Below are 27,384 nucleotides of genomic sequence, written 5' to 3'. Positions count from 1 at the left end.
GACAAGCCTGTCTATTGGTGGAAGGACGACATCAGCAGGACAGGTCAGTTACATCTCATTATTGTAATGAGCCTTTTAAAGCAGTGGCATAATAACAACTCTGGGCCTATTTCTGGTAAGTCTCCTGGGTGCCTAATTCCACAGGGCTGGAGGAGCGTTGATCCGAGAAAGAGCTTGTGGGACGGAGGGCTGGAACGCAGGAGAGCAGGGATGCTCTCAAGCTGCAGAAGGAAAATGATCACATGGCTGCAGAGCTGGAATTAAATCCTGCAAGTGACAATTTAGAAAGTCTTGCTGTTCCCAGGAATATTTCATAGAATCACAGAATCCCAGCCTGGTTTGGGTTGGAAGGGACCTTAAACCTCCTCCAGTTCCAACCCCTGCCACGGGGAGGGACACCTTCCACCAGAGCAGCTTGCTCCAAGCCCTGTCCAAGCTGGTCTTGAACATTTCCAGTCCACAATTATGTTCCAATTAAAGCTGTGTCCTGCTTGGATTTGGATTTTCATTTCCTCGGCTCCCAGACCAGCAGCACTGGTCCTTGGAGCAGGAGGCCAGCAGATCTGATTTTCAGTGTCTGTGGATGCCAGCAGCGCAGCAGGATTTCCCTTGGGGTTTTACTGTTGTCGTTACCATCATTATTACCACTATTATTAGTACTTATCCACCTCCCATGGACTCCTGCTCTTTTCCCCACCCTGCCTGCATGGGCAGCAATGCAATCAGAGAGGACAATGGCCCTGCAGTGGGGCTGGCACAGAGCTGCCCGTGCAGGGGGACTGCTACCTACTGCCTGCAGCTCTGCCCGTGCTGCTGCCCACAGTGCAGCCCACACTGCTTCTGACAGTGCTGTTCGCATCGCTGCCCGTGTCGCTGCCGGTCACCCCGCGGTCCCTCCCTGGGTCCCCCGGTGGGACCGGGCAGCCCGGGTCGGGGACGCAGATGCTGAATGCAACTGAGCCGATGGGCGGAGCCTCTCCTGCGCGGGCTATGCAAATTAACATGCAAATCAGAGGGAGTGTCTTAGTCTTACAGCGAAGGGGCGACGGGAGGGGGCGTGGCTCGTTATGCAGATGATGGGCGGGCCCAACGGGTATGTAAATTAGGGGGCGGAGCGCCGCCGGGTGTGTGTCTGTGCCTCCCGCCAGCTGCAGATAGAGGTACGGTGCGCGCGGCCGAGCCCCGGGCACAGCTGCAGCGGGCGGACCGAGCCGCGCCGGTCCGAACCGAACCGAACCGGTGAGACCCGCACCGGGCAGAGCCGAACCGAAGCGAGCGGAGCGGAGCCGGCGGCCGGCAGCCCTCGCAGAGCATGGCCGAGCCGCCGGCAGCGCCGGGCCCGGAGGGCGAGGAGGGCCCGGTGCGGTTCGCCCGCAAAGGCGCCCTGCGGCAGAAGAACGTGCACGAGGTGAAGAACCACAAGTTCACGGCGCGGTTCTTCAAGCAGCCCACCTTCTGCAGCCACTGCACCGACTTCATCTGGTGAGCGCCCCGCCGGGACCCCCGCTCCCTCCCCGCGCATCCCTTCCCCTCGCCCCCCTGTGCCGCTCCCCGCACCGGGCAGGGCCGCTGTCTCCCGTTCGGGTTCTCACACCGCCTCTCTCTCCGCAGGGGCTTCGGCAAGCAGGGCTTCCAGTGCCAAGGTGAGTGTTGCGCTGGCGGCAATGGGGGGGGACTCACTGCCTGACCCCCAATGGGTCCGAGCATCGCGGCTGGAGCCGGCGGGCACCGGGGAAGCAGCTTCGTCATTTTTTCAATCAAGCGCTCTGTGCTTTGAAGCCGTTTGGGTGCCGCCAGCAGGGAAAAAGGGGCCCGAGACTTCAGCAGCGTCCCCCCGGAACAGGCAGGGGGAAGTTTATTGTTTTTAAACGTACTTAACCCAAACCCGGGTGTTTTAACGGAGGAGCGGCGGTGCCACACAGGCGCTGTGCAGCCCCGGCAGGACTTGAACGGCTTCGGTGTGTTGCTCATGAAGGGAAAGATAGACGTTATAACCGAATGTGTTGAGGTAGATTCTGGGTTACTACGGCCAGAATTCTTTGTTCTGGCAGCGCTGGGATATTGTGGTGTCCCCTCGGGGAATCGGGGCGGGTTAACGGGGCTGTGCCCGGTTGCTCGGTGCTCGCCCAGCTGCAGGTCTCAGGTGCCCGTGATGAGTCCTTGTTATGATGCTGTGGGTCCCACCTGCGTGAGGTTAGGGTCGGGGCACGGGATTCAGGCAGCGCTGGCTGCTGCTGCTGCTCTTAGCAGTGAAATTCTGCTTTCGGGAGTATTCGGGGCAGAGTTTTATTTCGGCAGGTGGCTGAATGGCGAGTGGAAGTATTTAGCATGAAAATGAACGTGCTGTAGCTCTGGTGTCTGAAGAACAGCTCATCCTGGCAGCTTTCCTCTGTATCCGAAGCGGAAAACAGACCCTCCCCCGGGTATGGTGTGGTGCAGAACCAAAGCTGGTGGGGCTGGGGGGGGCACCTCTGCCTGCACGCAGAAGGACTTTGTTCTTGTGTGCTCTCCGGAGCATCTCTGCAGATGCTTCTACAAGCAGTGTAAGCCTAGTCCAGTCTAAATAGCCCTGCATCCTTAGGAGTATAGCCTTGAAATACCAAAAGCATTTCCCTGCTGCCTTATAACCCCCCACCGAAAAGACTGGGCTGGTGCTGGCAAGCAGAGGAAAGCAGATGTGGAGACTAAACCGTGTCCTAGTGGTGTTTCTCAAGGTCACAGCTTCCCCTGGCACCTGAGGTTTCATACTCGGGCGGTCATGCTACTGAGTTTTGTGCAGCTCAGCTTTTGCTGTGGGTCTTCCCAGCTTCACCCAGGCGTTAATAACCTGACTTGCCTCATGGTGCAGGCAGCTCACACCGCCTGGATTTGTGCAAACACGGTGCCCCCAAACGTGAGGCGTGATAGAAAAGCTTGGGGGGGTAGGGGGGGGTCGTGTGTTGCCACGCAGGGTTTTCCTGTGTCATTCCCAGTGTTTCCCTCCGTTTTACCTATAGCATTCATTATCGGGTAACCGGAGCCTTTTCAAGTGTCTCTCCCAGCCATCAGGAGCTATTGTCCAAACCTGTAATTGTGCACATGCCTCGGGGCTTATTCTTTAAAGCTTTTAACCAGTATTAAGCCAGTCTTTGGTGTGAAGCCAGCAAATGGTACCTGTGATAGTGCTCACCAAGGTACTAACAGCGGTAGTTGGCTTCCAGATGGGGAGAGCTTCCCCAGCTCATGGATGTCAAACTGCGTGGTCCTGGCGTGTGCATCTTGGAGCTGGAGCCCTGGGAGGCTGCAGGAGTGCGGTGGGATTGCCATGTGTGTGTGGTCTGTGACTTACCCTTCTGCCTTAAGAGCCTGCAGGGTTGCTTGTTGACACCTCTACGGGTGTCTGCAATGTACCTTTCTACCCTAAGAAACCACTTTCCAGGTTGCTCTGCTGTTACAGACGTGAAAACCCCGTTAGTGGGTTGCAGTGGGAAATTTTGCAGGCTGCGATGTGCAGAGCAGAGCAAGCTTTACCCTCAAGACTTCCCCAAAACCGGGTTTTCGTGCACATCCCCTTGTGCAAGGCTCTGAGGTCCCTGCTGGGAGCACTCTCGTTAGCGAGGGTCACTGTGGGTGCGATCCTCGTTAGTGACAGCCTCGCAGGGCTGGTGCCACTCGGTGGAAGGCTCCATGTGAAATGCTTCCAGGTTGGAAAGTCAAGCACGAGGTAGGAGTCGGTGCCGCCTGCCATCTGCTTGGGAATCGCAGCTACCCCGAGAGGCTCCGGTGGCTCTGCAGCCCTCAGGACTAGCTTTTCCTTAGGGGCTCTTTCCCCTCAGCCCTCCAGGCTTGTCGTCAGCTTTGACTGCAGTGTTGAGCTCGCTCTTTATGGAATGCAGCTTGAATCCAACAACTTCCCCAACTGTTTTCTCCTGTTCCTCAGAGGGATGGCTGGGAATGCAGCTGAGGCGGGTTCCTCTCTCGTTCCTGAGCTGTCTCCTACTGCTGGGCTTGCTCTAAGTGGGTTTTCACCTGTGCCCTGGTTTCTTTCTAGGGCATTTGCAATAATTAGTTTGGTAATTAGCTCAGTACTTGGGACTTTTGGCAGGAAGTTGGCAGAAACTGACACTTTGTAGCTTGAAGTACTAGCAGATACCACAAATGCCACTTAATTGCCTGCTAATCCGCTTCTTATCCTTGTATACCATCTCCTTCTTATGCATCTGATCACTTCCTGGGCTAACATCTCTCTTCAGAGCCCAGAAGCGGTGCTGGGCAGCAGGGCTGGCTCTTGCAGGTTAACAACGAGCCCGGATGTATTGTGGATGCTGGGAGGGTGAAGCTCTGTGGATGTGCCTGGAAGTCCAGCTCTTCCTGGGGGAATCTTTCGCGGCTGTGTCAGCCTATGGTACAGAGCAGGTTTCTGGCTCCGTGGTAGCTGGGAGGTACCTGAGCTCTCATGTGAACTCATTAATAACAAAGAGGGGGTGTATGTGTTCTCCCCTTCCCGGGTTTCGAGATCCCTTTGTCCGATACCGTCAGCAGGGACCATGTGAGGAGGGAGGCAGCAGCCTCTGCTCCTGCAGGATGCCAAGTTACAGCCGATGGCTTTGCTGCTCGCTGATCACTCGAGCGCTTCAAGGATGCTGAAGGAGCTGGTTTGAAAGCTGTCGAGAGGGAAATTCTTGGTCTTATTCTCAGAATGTGCTGCTTCTGGGAGCTGGCAGCTTTCTCAGTCTGCTCGGCTCGTGTTCCCTCCTCGCATCCTTGGGGTATCTTTCTCCTGCTGCTCAAGAAGTGCTTGGTCCCCTGTAGATCAGGGTACCTGGTGCATGGGGGTTTTGTGAGGGGGCACTTTGCTGAGAGCTGGGTTTGTTTAACCCAGTCATGGTCCCAGTGGCTGGGGTGGGCTCCCACCTTGGGAACTCAGTAAGAGGTGTGCACGTAAAGGCGAAGAGCCAGGCAGCCCAGTTCTCACTTAAGAGCAAAAAATAACCAGCATCTGTTACTGCGCTCACGTGTGCGAAGAAGTAAAGGTCTTGGAAAGAAGAGTGTGATTCCTTAAGGGAAACAAAAGAAAAAGCATCGTGTAGTACTGGTTGCAGTAACTTTTCTGGGTGAAATGTTTGCTCCTTATCCCTGGTTACAGCTCAGCAAGCCAAGATGCTCGTCAGAGTTAATCTCTTCCCAAACTTCACACCAAACAGAGCTCCTCTTTCCCAAACCCAGGCTCTTGTTTTGCTTTGTGTGCTCACAACTCAACCTTAGGTGCCAAACCTAAGCCACTGGTGAATATTACCCAGGCTTTACCTTCCAAGTGAGTGTTTCTCTTGCTGTCTGCTTCAAACCCACCCTTCCTTCCCCCACCTCCTCACTGCCCTCCAGACGGAAGTGAAACCCAGCCCAGCTCTGGTCTTCGCTGCAGCTCCTGCTGCTGCGGGTTTGGGTTCTCACCATCAGCTTCATGCAGACATCCAGCGTGTGCTTCTATTGACTGTATTAAGCAAGTGAGAAACAAAAGCAAAACAAACTCCAATCATTTCAGAGTTGCCTCCAACCCAGTAATTTTGTGTCAACATATTATGCACGCTGGAGGAATGTTAGTGTTCAAATAGACTAATTAAAAATGTTACTGCAATTACTTTTGCAACACAAACGATGCTAATTATATAATGCTGCAGGAATTGGAAACATCATTTTGGAGGGTGTGGGGTTTTTTTGCTCCTTGCAGTGATAATACAATTCCTGATGCGGGAGCTTGAATCTCCTTCCATTGGGGCAGGTAGGAATGGAAAGGGGAAGTGGGTCTGGTCCCCCGCAGCCATCAGGTGGTCTGTGGTTCTGCAGAGCTGTGAATGCAGTTGACTTGGGGGGAAATGGGAAGATGTGGCCCCTTGGTGTTCTGGTTGAAGGCTGAGGTCTCATTCAAAGACTTGGTTTAAAGCCTGAGCTGGTTTCTTTAACCCTGCTCTCCCCTGCACAGACACCTGCAGCTCAGCTCAAAGGAATGGATGGGGAAGTGGATCTGGTTTGGAAGCAAATCTGGACCTGCAGAAGGTTCTCACAGCCCTGGGTCAGTGCCTGTGGCATTCAGCAGGGATCACTTGATCTCTCGAGCCCCGTTAGTGTCTCCTTACAGTGCAGAAGGGTTCTCTGTGCAAGTGGTTTCTCTTTTCCTTCCCCTTTGCAGTGAGCATGGCAGATTTTTCTCTGTCTCCTGAGGTAGCTGTCATCCTGAAATGATGTTAGGGTTTCCTAATGAGGAGGTCTGTTTCCTTCCCAGGGTATCTGTCACTGACCAGTGTCAGCACCAGGAGGCTGGGCAGAGGGCTTCGGGGCTGCCCCTGGGGTGTTTGGGTGCTTTGGGGGTGGCAGGAGGGTTTGCATCACGTCTCACTGGTGTCTATCAGCTGCAACTCCACTGCAGGGTTTAAACCACCCCGGTATAGAGCTTCTGCTGTGATTGTTCTCTGCGTATTGAGTCTTCCAGGGGAATCTAATGCCTGGGCTGTCTCTAAGGATACATCTCAGCAAACAGTGCAGGCATTTCTGTATGTCTGCCGGCTCACGTGTATGTGATCCTACAGATCCCTGCGGCACACGGGCTCCTGGAGGGGTGTGCAGGGCATCTTGCACTAGCAGTAACTGTGGGTGGATGCTCACTGGTGTCGGTGCCAGCAGAAGACGCTGGGGCTGCAAAGCAGAGCAAGACCTTGAGGGTTTGATATCTGATGTAGAACAGGAGGTGGGGTTGACTCTCCTCTCCAAACTCAGTGTGAGTTCTGTCAAGCAATGGGCTTTTATCTGGAAACTCAAGCTAGAGAAGCTGCACCAGCCCTTCTGGTGGGCTCTGCCCTCGCTCCCAGCATGGCTCCTCGCTCTGCAGGCTGCATCTGAAAAGACAACAGTCTAAAAATGCTGGAGACACTTGTCAATGCCATCCAGTCCCTTCGGACTGATCAGCAGATGAGCTGCATGATGGCAGTGACTAAGGAATCAACTGCTAGCTGTGCCCATCATGTAGTTCAGGCCAGAGCTGCTTGGAACACATCCCTGTAGAGCGTGCAGTCAGAAGGGGAGTGTTAAAGCGTGTCCCCTGCTCTGAATGGAACATGTGTGCTGCGGACAAAGGGATGCTTGTAGTGGTGGGTGGATGGGATTTTGCCCAAGAGGAATGTTTGGGTGGGTTTTTCCTGCAGGAGCCAGCTGTGCCGTGTTAGAGCTGTACATGGACACACACAGAGCCTGGCCGAGAGCCGGTGGCCTCATTATGCCCAGGGTAAGCTCTGGTGTGAAGGCCAGCACGGGGCAGCGATGGAGGGCATCCGCAGTGCTGCACAGTTCATTCCTCCAGTGGCTTCATGAATCATTGTTCTGAGAGCCCATGAATTAGAGCCTTTTAGAGAAGGTGAGTAAGAGGCTCCCTGTAGGAGGGGGGTAACTGCAGGTCTTGTGGGCAGCAACCCAAGGCAGGCTGCAGAGAGCAAGCCCTGTGGAAAAGGCAAGAGAAACAGAACTGGAGGAGCTGCAGTGCTTGTGCAATGATCCTGGATGCAGATTGGGGTTCCATTGCCGTGTTCCAGTGTTGCCTTGTGTGTCGCCAGCATAAACACCCTTTGCTTTGCTGATGGGGCTGCTGTCTCTGAGAGCTGGGTGAGGGGAAGTGGGAGGAGAAAGGGCCAAGTGTTCCAGCGACCCTCCAGGCTTTCCAAATGATGCTGTAGGAAATAGGATGGCCAAGGAGTTGTTCATCCCCTGGGCTGGTGTCCTGTACCTGGAGTTTCAGCAGAAACTCCTACTGGAGCCACTGCACTCCTTGGAGTGGGACCCTGCAAGGACTTCCTGGAGGGAGGCACGGCACTTGAATCTTATACCCAAGCAGAGACATAGGATGTAGGGTGCCTGGTCCCTGCCCCATCCCTGGCAGTGCTCAAGGTCAGGTTGGACACAGGGGCTTGGAGCAAGCTGCTCCAGTGGAAGGGGTCCCTGCCCATGGCAGTGGGTTGGAACTGGATGAGCTTTAAGGTCCCTTCCAACTTGAACCACGCTGGGATTCCCAATGCAATAGAAACAAGGGCTGTCCCTTGGGTTTCATGTTCCCTGGGGAAAGGATGTCCGTGGGTTTCTGCTTCCTGCTCCAAGCCAAACCTGCTGGTAGTGACCATTGGCCAGGAGTCCCTCAAGGCAGAGAGGTGATAGTGCTGCAGGGGTGTGAAACGGGTGCAGTAAAGGCTGTAGTGCTCCAGACAGTGACCCAGTGGACGGAGGTGAAAGCCTCTCCAGAGATGTTAGCCTCAGTGCATGGGGTTATCCCTCGTAAGGTCACCAGCAGACTTGACCCTGGCTGGCCCTGTCCTGCCTGGAGCAGCCATCACTGAGGAGTCTGGTTTTCCACAGGAGGGATAGGAGATGGGAAGAAAGCCGCCCTCGAGTGGCACTCGGTAGCAGCCAAGCGCCTCGTCTCAAGCAGACCAATTCCCAGGAGCAGCAGTGCTGCTGTAAGCTTCCCGGGAAGCAGCGTTCTTCCTGGGGAATGCTGTACCTGATGCTGCACAAGGGCAGAAGCAGCCGAGCGCTTGGCTCACGTTCCTGGGATGAGGAGGATCCCTGCGGCACCATGTGGAGCTGCAGCCACGTGTTGGGTCCTGGTCAGCCCCGGAGCCGTGCATGGGGAGGTGGTTGGAAGCCGTTGCCTCCTCCAACAGCTTCTACCCCAGGAGAGATGCTTCCGTGGGTTTGTAGCTGGTGGGGACAAGGGGGCTGCGCAAAGCCCTCCCGTCCCAGGAATTGGGGTGCTGGGGTGGGTGCATGGCCCCGTGTGCTGCAGCCGCTGATGTGGGCTGTGCCTTGAGGAGAGGGGGTCTCCATGGTGCACGGCTGCCTTGGGGCAGCACCACTGCTCTGTCCTGATTACCTTAGCCCCGGCTGCAAGGGATTTATCTGTCCTGTCAGACCGGCCCCGCTGGAAAAGTGAAATAAATTAAATGTTCTCTTTCAGAGTAGGCCACCTGAATTCTGTGTAATTACAACGATAACTTGCAGGCAGCAGCCCTTTTTTTTCCCCTGTTCAGGATTATTTAACTGTTCATTGATAGGGAGGAAGCACAAGGAGTCCTAACAGGGTCCCACTTGATGCAGTGTGCCAGCCCTCACTGATGCTCCTGATGGCTGATCCTGATTCCCTGTAGAAGGATCCTGGCTCCCTATAGCAGGAAAGGCATGTTGTGAAGGTGCCAGCTCTGCTGCTGCAGCATCGCTGTGCAGATGGAGCTGTGCGCTGCCATGGTTGTTCATCTCGGCATCTGCTGCAGCCGTGGCCAGGGGCTGGTCTGCAGCACATCAGTGGCTTTGGTTCCCTGTAATTGTGTGGCTGCTCCAATGCTCGTTGCAAACTGGAGTGGGGCTCGTTGTCATCTTCCTGCAAAGAGGTGACTCGAAGCAGCTTTCTCTTCTTGTTTATAAAGCATCTCTATCTGGAAGCTGTCCAAGGCCAGGCAGACCTGAGTGGTGACAAGCACCACTCTGCTGTTAGGTGCTGATAAATGCTGTCTAGATGAAGATCTAAACGCCCTGGCTGCCTGCACAGGGCATTGCTGGTGTGTGTCAGCACACGGGGTGCTTGCAGGCTGGTGGGATGGTGTCTGCAGTCAGGAACCATGTGTCTTGGCTGGCCAAGGCCTTGTGGTTATGATTGACCTGGGGCAGAATCCCAGCTCTGCTTGAGCTGAGGGATTTGGGCTGATTCCTCGGCTGTTTGTAGCTGCCCTGCTCTTCCCATCATGTGAACAACCAACCCAAACCAAGTGAGTTACCAGCATGGTGCTTGAATCGGTGAGAGTTTGGGGTGAGCACCCTTTAACCTCATCAGCCTCATGCTAATTTAACTTGTGGAGCCCAGGAGCATGAGTCTCCCTGCCCCAGCTGATGTGCATCGATTGCAGGATACCTGTAATGCATTTGGGTTAGATCTGGTCGGGTCAAACATTTTGCTTCCATATTTGGTCTTGCTTTAGTGCCAGATTCATACATCTTGTTTAAATATGACGAGCAGGACAGGCTCGCTGCTAATCCTCGCTGGCCAGGCATAAAGGAGCCAGTGTTAACAGGCTCTGGTGTGTGCAAGTTACTGGGCTTGCTATGGTGCAGCTCCCCTTAAACTGGCTCTTTTACATCCAGTGACATCTGGGCTCTTCCTCCTCGGGTGGGAGGGCTCAGAGCAAGAGAACCTTTTTATCCCCAAGCAGAAGGGAAGCAGGTGAATGTTTGTGGGGGGCGGTTGGGGAAACAGGGGGATAATGAGTGGCTCTGCAGGGAGGTCAATGGAGCTGCAAAGACAGCCCCGGTGGATGCGGAGGGAGCGCAATGGCAATAACTGGCTGCTCAAGGGGGGCTCTGCCTCTGCTCTCAGTTGGGGATCATGTTTAAAAGCTTCAGTTTCCTGTAGTTCTGCTCTGGTCTTCCTACATCTGATATTTAGTCAGCAGCAGGGAAGCTAAAAAAGCTTCTGCTGCCTGAATCCCAGCCTTCAGCCACTCCTCCTCTTCCTCATGCTGTGATGCTGGTAGCTTCCTCCCTGTCTTCTGTTGCCATGTGAAGTAATGCAACAGTCATAGCTTCACCTTTGGAGAGAACAGTTAAATACCTTTATTCTGATGGCCTGAGCAGCGAGCACATTCAGTAAGTTGACGCTCTTAGCACATGAACAGATGTGTTTTCATGATTCCCAATTATAGGAGAAGAATGAGGAAGGTTGTGAAGAGGAGGGGAAGTCGCCTTGGCTCTCCTGAATGGCTTCACCCAACTTTGCTGGGTGACATCGCTCTGGAGTCAGGAGCCAGTACAGGGATTGTTTTATAACATCAGTCAGAAGCTGGAGTGAGGGGGAAGTGGCCCACGACTTTAATTTGCATCACTGAGTGGATTAGCTCCTGACGCAGTGCAAAGTCATTATTTACCATCTCCAGATCTGTGCCTTTATCAATGCGATGCTTTGGAGAGAGGCTGATTCAGAGATCATTACCTCGGTGTTTCACTTGGCAGGGACCGTTAACACTTGCCTTGTAAGCAAAATGATGGTGCTTGTCATTGGTGCTTAATATTGTGCCTACCCAAGAGGCTGAGTAATTTGTTTTTAGGTTTTTTTTTCTTCCTTTGCATTCATTACACCGCTTCAACTTTAGCTTGTCTTAGGAAAAAACACTTGGAAACACTCCATAACTTGCCATTAACCTAGAGGAGGATTGTCTAAGTGATAAAACCTGTGTCCTGCTCACTGGGATGGATGCATCTTCCCCATCCTGCACCACAAGGTTGTGCCAGTGTGGTCTCTGTGGTGCTCACTGCTTTCAGCTGCTGTGGCTCAGGGTAAGTCAAAGCATTGTCACTGTTCGCAAGCTGATTGAAGACTTTGTGCACAGCTTGAAATATTCCTCCAAAATGGTTATTAATAGACTCCCCAGAGCCTGACATTGCTTTTGCTGTGGAGCAACCTTTGCTGTGCTGTCCTGGTGGAGACGAGCTTTGTTACAGGCTGCCTCAGCCTTTAGGTTGCTTTGGGAAAGCAGCCTTTATGGGAGGGCTTATTCACATCTCTGACTTGGTTTCTGAGGAGTTTGATGGAATAACTTCCCTTTTGGGGATCTGATCTGAGCAAAGTGCCCTTCCATGGGGAGAGTTTCTGAGGATGATGGAGCTGCCACATCCTTGTGTGCAAGGGGCTGAGCAGGCCACCTCCGCTGCAGGAGATTGCTGCTGGCTGCCCCAGGCCTAGCTGTGAGACTGAACTAATTCACATCATGTGTCTAAGGACCTCTCCAGGAGCTCAGTCCATTAAGTTCCAAATTTGTCTTACTCGTTTGTCTTTGATGAAGTGGTGCCTCAGGGCCAGAGTCCTCTGGAAATGAGGCTTGTAGGTCTGTAACAGCAGCGAGTTATTCTTCTGGGGAAGACAAAGTGACCTTGAGGAGCTGATTCCGAGAGCTTGCTTCTGGGGTTTCTCCCTGCTTTGGACATCCCTATCTACAGCTTGGTCTGACACCTTGTCCTGCGAGTCATCCTCTGTGGAGGATGCACATGGCTGTCCCAAAAGCCTGGTTGGAAAGGACCTTAAAGCTGATCCAGTTCCAACCTCCTGCCATGGGCAGGGACACTTTCCATTGGACCAGGTTGCCCCAAGCCCCATCCAACCTGCCATCGCTCCATGGTACCCGCACCCTGGGTACCATGGGTGGGTAGAGCATGGCACATGCACAGATGCATGGTATATGGTAAGGGCAGAGCTTCTGACCTGGAGTCTCCTAGGGCTTGTGCAGGAGGGGGAAAGTCTCCCTTACTGGGTCATTGAGAGACTGAGTCTGGGGTTTTGGCAGGAGGAAGGGCATTAATTAGCTGCTGCTCAGTAGGGCTGCTCTTAGATCTCGGAGCAAGATGCTGCTGGGCTGGAAAAAAGCACCACTAGCTCATTTGCTTGGGAAGCCATGGTGGGGATTTGCATTTTGGTTGAGCACGAAACCCTGGCAGAGAATGTTTCTAAAATAGCTTCAAACTCCAGTTGGAATTTCTTCCTTCTCGGAATCTGTGCATCTCTGTCTCGGTGCCAGGAGGCTTGGAGTTTGGATTCCTTTGTTTGCTGCTCTCGCTCTGCTGTGAGGGAAGCGAGTGCTTGTCTAGGTTGTGGACAAGCGCTGCCATCAAGTCCTGCTTGACAAATGGCTTGCTTCCCGCAGCCTTGGAGCAGAATTAGGTTCTCCCCTATTAGACACCTGAAAGGATTTCTCCTGGAGCAGCAGTGCCTCTGTTGACCTGAATACTCGGGGGATGTGTACTGGGGCAGGAGCTCTGCAGCGTGCTTTCTGAATCTCAGCTCTGCTGAAAACCGGGTGCTTTGAAATGCATCCTGGAAACTTTTCCTTGCTCCTGCCCATGTTTTAGCTTGCACAAGACAGTGCTGAGTGTTCTCACTCCAGAAAGAACAGAGCTCTTAACCTTGGGCTGGCTGTTGCTCCAGGCTCTGCATCTGCATTACCCCATGGATGCGGTTGGTGGTGGATGGACTTGCACAGGCTGGGTGTTTGAAGGCAGTGTCACCAGGGCTTTACCTGGGGCAGGACCATCCATCTCTGCTGTTGTGCTGCTCTAGGGGCTGTCCCCAGGACCCCTGCTCAGCTGGGCTATGGGGTACCAGGGGCTGCTTTTCCCTCTGAGCTTGCTCAAGAGGCTTCTCTGCATGGATCTTTCTGGAGGGTTGGTTTTGTTTGGTCTCAGGCTTTGTTCCAAGCGGTTGCTGTTCCTTTCCCAAAGAGAAGTTGGGAATCTCCAACGTGTTCGGCCTCCGTGTGCCATGCTTCAGGAATCGAAGTTCCTTCTGCCTTTGCCAAGCTGCAGGTTGGCCAAAGAGCAGGTGATGGGGCAAGAGGCTTATAGGGTTGGTTTTAGCCAGTTTCTCAAGTTGGTACAAGAGCTGCTTGCTTGTGCGGGTAGGATGAGATGGGATCGTAGCACTGGATGGGGCGGGAAGCCAAGCAGCTAATCCCAGCACTGCTGTGGTCCATGGCACAGTGAACCTCCCTTCCAAAGCCACCTCCCCTGTTCTGGGCTTTGAAAATGTGGAAGAAACTTAATTTCTCTGATGTTACTATTAAGTGAGTCCATGAGGGTGAAAATAAACGGCTGTTGGAAGGGCAGACTGACTCACTTTCTCATTCTCCTGTAAATTTCCATTTTGGTTTCAGTTTAAGCTCAGGTATGAGGGGAGTGAAAGCTGGTAATTTGTGACAAAAACTTCTATTTTAGATCAGGGTAGAAAAACTCCCTTTCTAATTGCAGAAATTATAAGGCTGTGCTGCTTGTAAAGGAATACTGCATCCAACAGTTACCTGCGGATTGCCTTTGGGATGCTCCGCTCCAGAGCCACCAAACTGAGATTTACACTGTGATTTGGTGCTGGTGATGCTGTGACTGGCTGCAGGGGTGGCCCCTGCTCTCCCACAGCCTCAACCACCACCCTCTTGTCTGCTTTTGCCCCCACTGTCACCAGTGTTTGATGGCCTCCAGCTCTGCTCCTGGAAGAGGCAGAGGTCCTCACCCCTGCAATGCCAGCTAGGATTCTATAGGCTCCATTTATCACCCCTTCAGGTGATGGGGTGCTCCATCATCCTCCATATGGAAGCAACTTGGTGATTTTAATCATCCTGCCCTTTTTCAGACCTCTTCCCATCTGTGAGGCTCTGAAGGCAGCAAGCCTTTCCTGAAGCCTGTGTGCCCTCAGCCCTGGTGCTCCAGCAGCACAGGAGCCTTGCCTGACTGTGGGGCACAGCGACTTGACTTTATTGCTCAGTGTCTGGGTGCTACAGACCCTGCAGCTCAGCTGCGAGTTCCTCCCTTCTCGCTGCCTGCTTGGCTGTCATTTTCCTTCCACCGTGTCAGAGTGAAACAAGAGCACTTCTGTAAAAAGCAAGAGGAAAATCATGTGAATAAGCAATGGGTTCAAAATAACGTGGCTGCTCTGGTCACTTCCCAATGGGGAAGCAAAGGGGCTGCCAGGCTCTGCTGCCATCCTCTCCCCTGCACGATTGGGGTTGGAAGGGACCTTACAGCTCACCCAGTTCCAACCCCTGCCATGGGCAAGGACCCCTTCCACTGGAGCAGCTTGCTCCAAGCCCCTGTGTCCAACCTGGCCTTGAGCACTGCCAGGGATGGGGCAGCCACAGCTTCTCTGGGCACCCTGTGCCAGCGCCTCAGCACCCTCACAGGGAAGAGCTCAGTCCTGATGTCTAATCTAAATCTCCCCTGTCAGTTTAAAGCCACTGCAGTGGGCTCAGCTGGTTGGTGCTGCCTGCGGCTGGTTAGTGTGGGAAGCAGTGCTGGGGCAGGGAGATGGAGGCTGGTGTCCCTGAGGAGCATAGGGATGTGCCGACTGGTGTGGGTGAAGCAGGAGCCCCACGGCACTGCACTGGGACCAGTTTGCATCACACACTGCTCAGCACTGTGGAAGCAGGGCAAGGGGGTGCTGTCAGATGCCTCCGGGGTTTGACAGTGCTGCTGACAGGAGCTTCTCAACCTGCCCAGGGGTGTTTGGCTGCCTGGTGGCTGTTGATCCCTTCTCCACATCATGGTGAGCGATGCACAAGGGGAAGGGTATTGCCCCCCCTCTCTAAAGACATTCATTCCTTGAATGTATTTTTGGGTGAGCAGGGTCTGAGCTCCCACAGCTCCTCTGTTCAGCAGAGCCATCCGCCCCATGTCCACCTGTGCCCTGAATTAGAGCTGCAAGATGCTTTGATGGGTCCATATGGACTCCTAAAATAATAGCTGTCAGCTCACTGCTGACTTGTATGGGGAGCTAAAGCTTATGGCTTTAGGAATGACAGTTAGCAAACAAGTGCTGGTGGGCTCTAGCCAGACCGCAGGTGTGTGTATCTGCATCTTAGACTCACAGAGTATGTGCTTTGAGATGGTCTCTCTCAGGACCACGATCTGCTGTTTTGAGGAGCTGTTAGTATCTGTCCATTCATTACAAGGCCAAACCTGAGCTTTCAGGAGAGCTGGAGTCAAGCAGTTTCTTTTAACACTTCTGTTCATAACATTTCTGGGGCAGATTCATGACCCTGAAACGTGGAAGCACTCGGGAGCATGTGCTGGGGCAGATGCTGCCGGGTCCTTTCCTAACAGAGGTGTCTGTGAATGAACCCTGCTGCTTGCACTGAAGGTCCTCTTTATTGGCTATTGGGTTTGATGTGCTTGTCTAATGAGCGAGGGCTGATGGATGTCTAATAAAGAACTCGTATCTCATCTTTCCACCACTGCGGAGACAATTGGCCTCCGAATTGCTCTGCAGTGGCCTTCTGGAGGTGGCTGCTTGTCAGGGCAGCTGTTCCCCTTTGATCGGGTTATTGCACATTCAGGTCTTGTCCCGTTCAGGTTTTATTTCCTGCCCAGGCCCTGCTGTATGGGGACTGCCAAGCCATTATAGTGAAATGAGCAGCCTAATTGGGAAGGCTTGTGGCTCAGCATCGCTGATCGCATCGGTGGGAGCGGGAGCTGGCGGTGAGCTCTGGAGCTGCTTGTGCCCAGGAAGAACAACAGACCCAAGCTGAAACAGCTGAAAGAAGTGGTGGTTTGTGATGTCCTGGAAAACAAAACCACTTTTCCTTTGTTATTGGTGCTGTAAATGTTTGGGGTGTGCAGCTTGCAGCCCTCTCAGCACAGGGGATGGAAGCAGATGTTGGAGGGGAAGAGCTCCGGATGCAGCCTGTGGTGGGTGATGCTCTGTAAGGACAGCTGGATCCCATGGTAGAGTCTGCTCAGCTAATAGCCATGTGTTTGTATTGCGAAGCTTGGCTGGAAGCTCTGGTGTCTGCGTGGCCAGACTGGGGCTCCTTGTCTGATGCCGGGTGCTGTGCACTGTGATGCTGCTCCCGTGATGTCTGAGCTCAGCTGTGCTGTCAGGAGACATCCCGACACAGACTTATAGCTGTTGTTGGAGGGGGAAGAAAGGATGTGATAATTACCCTGTCTCGTGTGGAAGAGCTGGGGAGCAGTGCAGGATGCTGCATGTCTCCTATGCAGCCTCTGGCTCCCACGCTGCCATAATGCTACCTGTCCTTTGGAACTGCCACCCCTGGTCCCTGCCAGCTGCTGGTGACCTGAGCAGGAGGTGGCAAATCCTGGCAGAATGCTTTTGGTGGCATTGGTCCTACCCTGGAGCACATCGTAGAGCTCCTTGGTCCAGGTTTCGTAAGTGGGGCTATGCTGAAGTAACACGGAAACCATAGAGGAACTTCCTGTGAATGGCTTTTTGTTGCTGTCAGGTGGATATAAGCTGAAGGGTTAAAGAGCAGGATCTGGGAGAGCTTTCAGGTTTGGGAGTGCTGGAGCAGCAGTGGAGGAGCTGTTGAAGGCATCTCTGCCAAACTGGGATGTTCCTGGTCTAGTTTGCCTGGACAACAGCTCACGATAAATGTGATTCAAAGGCTTCAGATGCCTCGTTTCTTAAACCTCCTGCAGGGCAGCTCGAGCTCCCCAACCAACGTGTGCTGATGTCCGAGCGCTGCCTGCTCCTTCCCCATTGACTCCTCCAGAGGCGTGTGCATCTCGCCCCAGTTTTTGCAACCGCTTTTGTTGCTGCTGCAATCAATATCTGTCTCTCTCTGTTTCTGCCTTGACACGTAGTGATTTATCCTTCTGTGAAGGTCTCTGAGCAATCTAAATGGAGGAAGGGGTGGATCGCTTACAGACACAGCACCGCTTCACATGTGAGAGCAACTATTTTGAGGCAGTATTTTGAGGTTTGACTCAACTTCAGCAGCTTCTCTGCAGGGAAAGCTGGATTGATAGTCACAAGTGGTAGCAGGTCAGGTACTCTATTTTTAGAAGTGCCATTTAATTGATGTTATTCTTGCAGCTCCTAGCTGGATGGTTAGTTATGATCTGTCAAAGTTTGTTAGCATAAGCCAAGTCTTATCGCATACTTGTGTTTTATTAAATGATCCATGACGGGGTCTTGGATCTTTATGTTTTATCTTGATTGGAAGGAAGAGGAGTAGTGTGATAAAGTGCTCAGCATCTCTGTATTTTAATGCCGAATAAAGGCTATAGAGGTCTTGCAAATCAAGTCTGTTGCCCCATTGTGGTGTGTGCCTGGATGGGTTCAATGGCATCACTGTCTGATGTGGCTGATGCTGCTGCAGGCTCTGCTGCCCTCCTCACCCGCTGCATCTCTGTTGCACTTGCTGGGTTTGGTTTCATGCTCTCATTCTCCATCTCAGTTGTGTAAAGGAAACGCTCTCTGCAGCAGAGAGGGTCTGTAACTAAATGCTCTTTATTCCTGGAAGCTGGTGATTAAAATGCTTTTGATCTGCCTTGCTCCTGTGCTCTGTAATGGGCGGTTTTGGTGTATAAGGAGGCACTGACTGGCGGGGCAGCCTGTGTAGATGTTAACATGTGTATGGAAGGTGTCTTTTCCACTCATCTCTTGATGTTCACCCTCGTTTATGTGTCTATGTGGGATGAGAACCAAGGCAGTCCTGTTCCTCACTGCTGTGCACATAGGATGCCCATGAGGGCTTACAACAACATCCCAGCATCCATTTGCATAGCATTTCCGTAACACCAGCAGAGCCCTTTGGTGATAGTGGAGCATTTAGGTCCTTCCCAGTCACAGCAGACCTGGCTAAGGCATGGCTTTTGGACCTGGGAAGCGTTGTGGACTCAGATCCCTGTTTCGCCTGCATCACCTCAGGGTCTGTCAGTCTTGGTAAGCAAACTTCACTCCCACCCCTTAAAAAGAGGAGGGGGGGATAAATATGTTGAGGGTAGCAAGGTCTTTGGCTGACGTGCTCCTCCTAGTTCATCCTGCACGGACTGAAGATGAGTCAGTTCATTTCTCCTGCTGGCTTGACTTGCTGCATCCATGTCATCAATTTGTTCGGTCTTGTCCGAATGCTGCTCTTTGCCTTCTACCCCTCAGTGGGTTGGTGATGGCTTCCAGTGTTCCCTCAACTGAAGCACGACTTCTGCAGCCTCTGAGGCTGGAGTAAAGCTCCCTGAGAACGCATCTCCCTTGAGGAGTGTGGTCCCTGGTAGCGAAGCCCTGACTTCTGCAATGGAATATGACTCGTTCTTTGTACAATCTGCTGCAGAAGGTGGGAGCCAACGTACCGGGGTTGTGCGCTGCATCCCACTGATGCAACTGGCTTTGTTTAGGGTCTTGAGTACGTTGGAACATGCTGGCTTGAGTGAATAGTTTTAATTAGTTCCATTCTTAGGCTGTCGTTGACTGCGCTGACTCACTTCCAGCTCTCCGATAACTTCAACACATGACTTCATACCAAGGCACAGGAGCAGAAACGAAACCGAGGGAAGATGGCAGTGTGCAGGCTGGGGCAGGTCCTGGTGCCCGTGGGAGAGCAGGAAGCTGCAGCAGCAGCACAGCACCGGGTGCTGTGCCCCGAGAAGTCCCCATGTGTGCCCTGGAGCATCAGCTCGAGTATCGCTTCCCCAAAGCTATTTGTGGAGCTGGGGGCTCTCGCTACCCAGCTTGAGCTTGTCTTGCTTTGCTACCGGCAGAGCCTGGGCACGGTGAAGCCTGGACATCCCGGGTCCAGCTGGTCTTGTTCTTGGAAGTCCTGCAGCAAAGGGAAGTGTCTGGAATGTGCTCACCCTTTGGTGACTGACTGAGGTTTGAAGCCCCCAGTTGTCCCCCTGGCCAGCAGTCAGGATCCTTCCCCTTGCAGGGGACTTCTGTGCTGTGCTCAGCATGTCCTTGCTGCCACATGTAGCTTTTGGCTCCGAATTGTCCATCCTCTTCCTCCTGTGCCAGAGCACTGTTTTTCTGGCTACTCTCATCAGTACCATGGGGTTCACCTCCTTTGCTCTCTGAACTGGGGCATCAAGGCCAAATTAGACTTACCCTGTTGTGATAAAGCTTCCTGTGAGTGGGTCAGGGTTTGTAAGGCAAGATGGAAGTCTCTGTACGGGCCCAGTGATGGCTGGTACCCTGGGAGGAACCTACAGGAGCTCACCATCTTCCTCATCCTGCCTCTGCTGCCATTGCATTGTGCTGCTCTACAGCCTTTCCTCTTCCCTCTCTGCTTGCTCAGTTCAAAACCAAGATGCTGAGTGCAGTACTGACCCCAGCTTGCAGCCAAGGCTGGGATCCTGCTTTGCTGGTGTCCCCTGTGCTGCTGTTCTGTGGCAGCCCTGGCTTTCCAATAGCCCATCTCCGCCCACTGGTGAGACCAGGCAGCAGCTCCATCCCCAGCCCCTCTACAACCTCGTTATGGCTTTGTCACCTCTTGTGATGCTTAAAGGGGCAAATCCCCCACGCTGGGGTTGGTGTGGAGGTGCTGGGGGGGGGCCAGTGAGGCGGGAGCCATTCCCTGGCACTGCGGCACGATGGAAGGTGTTCATGAGTGGGAAGGATGAAGGGGGGAGAAGCTCATTGCTGTTCTTCCTAATTGCTCTCCCACTTCTGTACTCAGGCAAAAAGCTGTCTTGAGCGGTGTCCCTGGGGACGCTGCCTGGTTCTGTCAGCAGCACCAGCACCCTCCCCACAGTCGGTCAATTTGAAAGGCATCTCCTCTGTTTTGACTTGGTCCGTCTTTCCTTTGACGTGAGAATGCTCCATCTGCCTCTTGATAAGGTGGAGGATGCAAGGGCTGGAGTGAAGCCTCCTGAGCGGGGATGAGAAGTGCTCGGGGCTGTTCCCATTGAAGCTGATGGGGAGTGGGGTGGTGTAGGAGCAGGACTGGGTCCTGCATCGGATCACCCAGGTGGGAGGCTGAGCTGGGTTTGTCTCTGCTCCCAAGTGAAAAGCTGATGTAGCCACCAAAGTTTGGAGTGCTGAGGATGAGGTAACTGCCCATGCCCGGTGAGAGCAGTTCATTACCAGAGCTGCATGCCAGCTGAGCAGCACTGGTTTGTGGTGAGGCATTCTTAGGCAAGGGAGGTCAAAACGCTGCCCTGAGGGGAAGTTTCTGCTGCAGCCCCATGGAGAGGGCACCTTTGGCTACTGCTTCAGTCGTTTAGTTTTGGTTAAAGAAATCCTTGTTCCAGACTTGCTGCTAGAAACTGGTAATGGGACTTGCAGGAGGCTTTTCTGGTTGAAGGTGTTGGCGTGTGCAGGAAGAGCTCCCTTGCTCTGCATGGGCTGTGGTTGCAGAAAGCCTCTTGTACTGTAGTCCTGAGGTTGGGCTTGGAGATGGAAACCTGGGTTTCACCGCAGTGATGGTTCAGGGCTGTCCTGCAATGAAGCCGTGTAGCAGGGGCAAACCTGGGGATTCACCTTGTGCTGAGGCTTCAGGTCCCAGGGATGGGTGAGATGGGGTGAGGGCTTTCCATGGGCACATCTCTTGCTGTGCACAAGCCCTGTTGCAGAAGGAATGCTTCTATCCAGTATGAATGTGGTGCTGTTGCATGCAGGAGCTGGGTCAGTCCTTTCAACATCTGCTGCCCTGCCTGTAGCTCTTAAAATCCATTGTGCCTTTCCTGCCCAGTCCCATGGGCTCACTGGCACTTGCTTTTGTGTGAAGCTGGAGTCCTGAAGCTGCTGAAGTGGATCCTCGAAGCGAAGGTTTCTTTGGCAGCTGAAGGTGGATGCTGAGGTGGTTCCTCCGTGATGTCTTTGCAGAGCTGTGCTCCTGCCTCTTCTCAACCAAATGTGCCCAAATCTTTATGGCACCAAACGTGAATCTTCTTCAATGAGCTCTGTCCATGATTGCGTGGAAAGCATTTGCAAGGAACAGGGGTGCTGCGGAAGGAAAACAACTGAGTCCTTGGACATCAGCTTGTTGGCGATGCTTGGTGCTTCCTATGCTGGCGGCTCCAGTGTGACGGCGGCACATCGCTCGCTTTGGTGTGCCCAAGGCCCAGTTCGGTGCTGGTGCAGTTCTTGCTCTGTTGCTGTGTGGAGGTGGGACTCCTGTGACCACATTTGAGAAGTGTGAGCTGAATGTATGGCAAGCTCGTGCCCTCGTTGCACGTACAGCAGCCTGGCTTCTGATGCACGTATCTCCCCTGTGCCATATGGATGCTGCTGTAAACACATACAGCGCTCAGCTCTTGTATGGGGACAGCCAAGCTCTTCAGTCTTAACTCTGTTAGGAGCTTCTCGGTGGTTTTCCCAGGTCTGCTCCACAAAACTGAGACAGAAATGAGCCAGAATCAGTTATTTGTGTGTCAGGCTTTGAAAGAGCGCGTTGGGAGCATATTTGCTGTTCTCAGCATCCCTGTGCGATGACGTTGGGTCACTGTCAGCGTAGAGCTGGTTGAAAAATGAATCTCTAAAGAGGGATGGTGAGACTCAAGGGTTGCATTTCATTCTCGTGATGACTTTTGGATTAAGAAGGAGCTTTTTCTGCTTGAGAGTCACCTCACAAGTTTGACTTGAAAGTTGCTTTCAGGCTGATTCTGCTGAAGATTAAGATTGGGGTTTTTTTCTGATTTTTATCACAGGATGCCAGCCTGGTTTGGGTTGAAGGGACCTTAAAGCTCCTCCAGCTCCAACCCCTGCCATGGGCAGGGACCCCTTCCACTGGAGCAGCTTGCTCCAAGCCCCTGTGTCCAACCTGGCCTTGAGCACTGCCAGGGATGGGGCAGCCACAGCTTCTCTGGGCACCCTGTGCCAGCGCCTCAGCACCCTCAGCCCCATCTCACAGAGCTGCTCAGGAAGGCACTGGGGAGTTGACAATTCCCAAGGGAAATGCTCTCAGCCCATCCCGGGCTGCTCCATGGGGAGGTTTGTTCCATCCGGAGCAGGAATCTGCATGCGGCAAACCTGGGTTCTGCTGCCGTTGCTACGGGAACGGGTTGGAAACCTGATTCAGTTCCTTTCCTCTCTGCTCCCTCCTAGTTAAGACACTGGGATGGATTTTGAGTTGCGAATACAATAGTCTCTCAGGTTGTGTGGGGACCTCAACAATGTCTCTGGCTAATGAAAGAGCTGCCTCAGCTCCCAAGGGATTCAATGAGAGTGTTTTTGTCTGATCCTCAATACCCGCTATCAAAAGCAAAGTTCAGCAGCTCCGTGTGCCCCGGGGTGGCTCCCTCTGCCACCTGCCTGGATAATTAAGACCTTTCAGGTTGCCATAGAGGGTATTTTGGCTTCTAATATTGCATCTATTGATAGCTGGGGTATTTTTTCTTTAATGCAGTGAGAGGTGGGGATGTGTTTGTAAGGTGCTGGAGGCAGGTACGGGAGGGGAGGCCTTCACAAGCCTGTAATTTGCAGGATGGAGGCACTGAGCCAAACTCGAGCTGGTTTGTAACGTTTGGGGTTTGAGCAAGTATTGCCCAGAATGTTCCTGTCTCGCTAGAGGGGCTTCAGGAGCTTGCTCAAGGAGTAATGGGGCAGCCACAGCTTCTCTGGGCACCCTGTGCCAGCGCCTCAGCACCCTCACAGGGAAGAGCTTCTGCCTAAGAGCTCAGCTCAGTCTCCCCTCGGGCAGGTTCAAGCCATTCCCCTTGTTCTGTCCCTACAGGCCCTTGTCCAAAGCCCCTCTCCAGGTTTCTTGTAGTCTTATGGGAGCAAGCATCTTCAGAAGAGCTGTTCCCTGGTTACATCAGCCCACTTACTCCTCTTGCGCTTGGCACACATGGGCAACACTACAACTTCAGTAGAACAACACTGTAAGAGACATCAACCTGCAGTGCCAAGAAGCTCTGTCAATGCTCCTGGGGGCTCACTTACCCTCTTGCTTTCTAAACCCCCATACGTGTGTGTTGGGACCTCAGTCCAAGCCCTGCCCCGAGTCCTGCTGTGCTTCACCAGGCTCTAACCTTGGGGAAAAGAAGCTTGAACATCAGCAAAACGTGCTTTTAGCAGTTTCCTTTTCACTTTTGGATGCTCCTGGCTGGCTGTGTGAGCCTGTAGCTCTCTAAAGCCTGTTTACTGCAGGCTTGGAGGGATGTTAAATAGGTGCTGGGCAGCTCACCAGTGTCTTGCTGTGAACATGGCCATGAGGACGCTTGCATGATGGGACCTGTCTGCAGCTTGAAGTTGGGAGCCTGGAAAGAGCTGATGCTTGCACAAGAGGAGCACAAGAGTCCCGCTTGCTTGGGGGTGCAGGAGGAGAGGGATTAATTCCATTAGCAATGTGAATATGCTTGGTTCAGCCTTTGCCATCCACCTAACATTATAATGAAACAGAATTATAACGTAACCGTGATTAATGGCCCCGAAGCTGGAACAGAGCTGACACAGGCAGGGAAGTGTCATGTTGGGCCATGGCCAAGCAGCAGTGCCCCAGTGGTGACAGAAGGGAGGAAGGTCCTGGAGCTGCTAAAGGAGCAAGGATGGCGTAAGGCAGGAGAACATGCAGTGCAGAAGGAGATTGGGCTGTGTGAATGCGCTCTGCTTGGGAAGCACATTTCCAGTGAATTAGGATCCTGGCAGGGTGTAAACCAGATGATTTTTTTGGGAAAACACCTTTTTGTGGGTGTGTGTTTGATGTTCCTGGAATCTGAAGGGCAGAGAAGCGCTTTCCTGGGGGTGGCTGGCAAATGGGTTTGTGTCCTGGGCTGAACCTGCTGCTTGTGTAGCTCCCATCTCCATCAGTCCCAGGGTGAGCAGCCTGTGTGTTTGCAACGATATACAGGGGGACTGTGTTTGTTATTGCTTGAAGAGCTGCAGTGGGGGTCTTGGGGGGTCTCCTGCAGATTCAACAGCCTTGCCTGGTGCTTGGGGTTGGGAGCAGGCAGGAGATGCAGGAGGAAGGCGGGATGAGCCTGGGGTTTCCCATGTTTCAAGGCTCCCATGGCAAAGGGAGGGCTAGGAAAACAGCTGGGAGAGGTGTGTGCTCACACCATGCTCTGGTAATGCTTTGAGAGAAGATGCTCTGGTAATGCTCTGGAGAGGCTGCTTACAGCTTGGAGACCCAAAGTGGAGAACCAGAAGTCTGGGATGAGGGAGTCCTGTATGTGGCATCCCTTGCAGCATCCTCTCTGGGTGCTGGGGTGTGTGGTGTGGAGGGGGTCATTCCCAGCAGTGGCAGGGCTCGGAGCAGCACCATGGATCCCTGGAGAGCTTTGAGCAAGGAGCAGGCTCTAAGGCAGCCTCTGCATGAGGTTGTGGCTGTTTATATGGAATAACTAATCTTTCCAAATATTTATTACTAATCCCGTGCTGAGGAGCGGGTGCTGTGCGTTCAGGAATGGAAAACCGCCCCCAGGCAGCTGCCAGTCTCACATGAGGCTGGATCTGAGATGTGGTTGATGTGGCAGGGAATGTCATTCCCATCCCAGGGCTGTCAGGGCTCCTCCAGCCCAGCCCATAGCAAGGTGAGGAGCAGAGTGGGCTGGGGGGACCCTGCAGGTGGTCAGCCATGGTGCAGGTATCAAGGGAGACTGAAAGGCAGCATGAAATGGGGTGGGGGGGTGGGGTTTAAAATGAAATCTGGATGGGAAGGCACCCTTTTTAGGGGTTTTCTCATCCCAAACACATTGAACAGATGCAGGTTTGTGTTTGCAATGGCTTTTGGCTGGCTTTGCAGGGAGCTTTGAAGGCAGAACGGTGGGGGAGCATCCTTCAGCAGTGAGGAGCTTGCTGCAGGGCCATGGGCAGCAGCTCCCTCCACATAACCCCCTCAAGGTGGGTCTCTGCCCACCAGCTCCAAGCCTGACCAGTGATGGGGCTTCATGTATGTGACACCTGGTTCAGCACCAACAGTTCTGGGCATCCTTTAGGTTCTGAGGAACATTCATCTCCGTACAGAGGTATGCAAGAAGCTGCTGCACGAAGCAGTTCTGGGGACATCTGTGATCCCCCTGGGTTCTACAGGTGCTGGGAGCCATTGCAGGATGTCTGAGGTGGCTCGATGGGGGGGATGCTGCACTCTTGCCTGTTGCGAGGAGAAGGGGGAACTTCAGATGCCCAAGGGAGGGTTGCATGGAGGGGTAGGATTCGACCAGCCTGGCCCTGTAGCATGGTGCAGGTAGAGGGTGAGCATCTCCCTCTGCTGAAGATGAGGTTTCCATCCCCAAACCACGCTGAGGGATGCTGCGGCAGCCGTGGCACAGCCAATGGAGCAGCCGGGGTGTCTGTCAGGCTGGCAAAGGTGGGCACGGGCTGGGGGCTGCTGCGTGAGCGGCTGCTGCCACTTCCAGAGAGCTACTGGAAGCTTCTGTTCTTCCCCCAGCTCTGCAGGCAGCTCCTGAGGGCTCAGCACAGAGGGTGCTCTCTTTAGGGTGCTCTCTTTAGGGTGCTCTCTTTAGGGTGCTCTCTTTAGGGTGCTCTCTTTAGGGTGCTCTCTTTAGGGTGCTCTCTTTAGGGTGCTCTCTTTAGGGTGCTCTCTTTAGGGTGCTCTCTTTAGGGTGCTCTCTTTAGGGTGCTCTCTTTATCCTCGGTGGCAGAGGGAGAACAGGAGAAGCCAGTGGGAACTGGAGCTGCACAGGCAGAGCTCAGCCCAGTACTTGTGAAATCTGCCCTATTTCATGTCTATGAAGTACTACATCACAGCTGGGAGAGATTTCAGGCGAGCTTAAAGGTTTTTATTGTGCCATTTAGTGTCTTATGTATGGCGTGTTTCCCTCTATTGCTTTATTAAAATAAACTAAATGGAAAGCTGCTTGTGGGCTACTGGTGATGGCCCACATTTATTGTGCTGAGGATGGAGGGGATGCTGTGCCAGCCGCAGCAGCACAGGCTCTGTATACAGTGGTCCCCCTCAGTGAGGAGGATGCTCTGTAAGGTGCCTGGACATCCAGAAGCCAGGAACCTCAGGCTGACACTCCACAGGCTGTGGCTGAGCAGGATGGAGGCCAGGTTTAAATTGCTTATCCAAATGCCATTAAAAATGCAAATGGATTCTCTCTTTCCCTGGGCCAGAGCAGCATTAAAAACGAGGCCACATCGTAAACATTAATAAAGTTGTATTGGCCAGCAGGGACATGGTGTGGAGAGGAAGCCAAGAGAGCTCTTTGCAGAGCTCCATGTAAATGAGACGTCCCTTCTCTTTCCCTTTCCCCAGGCTGGCAGCCTGGGTGATGCTTTAATCCAGCACAGTGCCATGGAATTGTACAGGATGGCTGCCCAACAGGAGCAAGCTTAGTTCATGGCTTGAAGTTCAGTGAGTGAAGCAGGAGCTGAGCATACCAGCCATGTAGAGCAAGATTCACTAAACAGCAGTAGCTTTAAAGCAAAGTCAAGCATTAAGCAGGTTATTTCTTCCTGCCCCAAAATGTGTTTCAAGACTTCCCTTAATGTGAGTGCCGGTGCCCCTCAGCCATCAGCTCTCCGTGGTCATTGTATTGAGCAGGCCTCTCAGTTCATCCTACCCAGTGCCGACTCCCAGAGCTTCCCTTGGGAAAACCTGGGGCCGGGACACACAGATCCCCAGGACAGAGCTGCCAACCACAGCAGGGTGACTCCTCCAGCCCGTGCTGCGCTGTGCATCGCCTGTCTTGCAGCATCAATAAAACCTTGTTTCGAGCGAGCAGGCACAGAGCATCTACATGTTGGAGATGTTATTTTAATACCTTATCTGTAGAGCATCAAAAGGAGTGCCAAGTACACTAGAGATCTTGCCAGCTGCAGCCCTTTGAAGGTCTTAAAGGCTGTTAATGTTGCAGTGTAATAACACATAGTGCTACAGACTGCTGTGAGATAATGGCCTGTTTTCAAGGGAGGGAAAACAACAAGCCCCAGTGTGATCTGCATCCCCTCCTGCAGCAGGGTGGCTGTGCCAGGTGGGGGCTGGAGAGGGGCAGCCCTTGCCTTAGGGTCAGCACAGAGGGATCCTGCTGCTTGTGGTGCTGTTGGCAAGCCTTTCCGGGGAAGTGAGCATCCATCTCCTTGGCTGCAGCCAAGGTGAGCCGGGAAAGCGCTCAATGCCATGGTGAGCATCCTGCTTTGTGTGAGAACTGGCTTCATGCCCCTTGTGCTGCTCTGTAGCAGCCAAGCAGGGTCCAGTGCTT

General features: G+C 53.3%; 1 protein-coding gene across 2 annotated transcripts in view; it reads left to right on the top strand.

The window, feature by feature from the left end:
- The first annotated feature begins 1,251 nt into the window (after positions 1 to 1,251).
- The window catches only part of PRKCB (protein kinase C beta), a 103,475-nt gene continuing 77,342 nt past the window's right edge, over positions 1,252 to 27,384 (top strand). The window contains exons 1-2 of one of the 2 annotated variants that reach the window (XM_061349144.1): positions 1,252 to 1,482; positions 1,612 to 1,643. In XM_061349144.1, the coding sequence (XP_061205128.1) occupies positions 1,313 to 1,482; positions 1,612 to 1,643 (202 nt within the window). In that variant the 5' untranslated portion in view covers positions 1,252 to 1,312. The remainder of the gene's footprint in view (positions 1,483 to 1,611; positions 1,644 to 27,384) is intronic. The other variant, XM_061349145.1, reaches the window with a different exon arrangement.

Source organism: Neopsephotus bourkii, unplaced genomic scaffold (assembly GCF_033783945.1).
Source record: "Neopsephotus bourkii isolate Nb327-2 ecotype Australia unplaced genomic scaffold, CSIRO-AGI_Nbou_v1 NB_384, whole genome shotgun sequence".
Classification (NCBI taxonomy): Eukaryota; Metazoa; Chordata; class Aves; order Psittaciformes; family Psittacidae; genus Neopsephotus; species Neopsephotus bourkii.
Note: the sequence above shows the minus strand (reverse complement) of the source record. Positions and strands in the feature narration are given on the sequence as shown.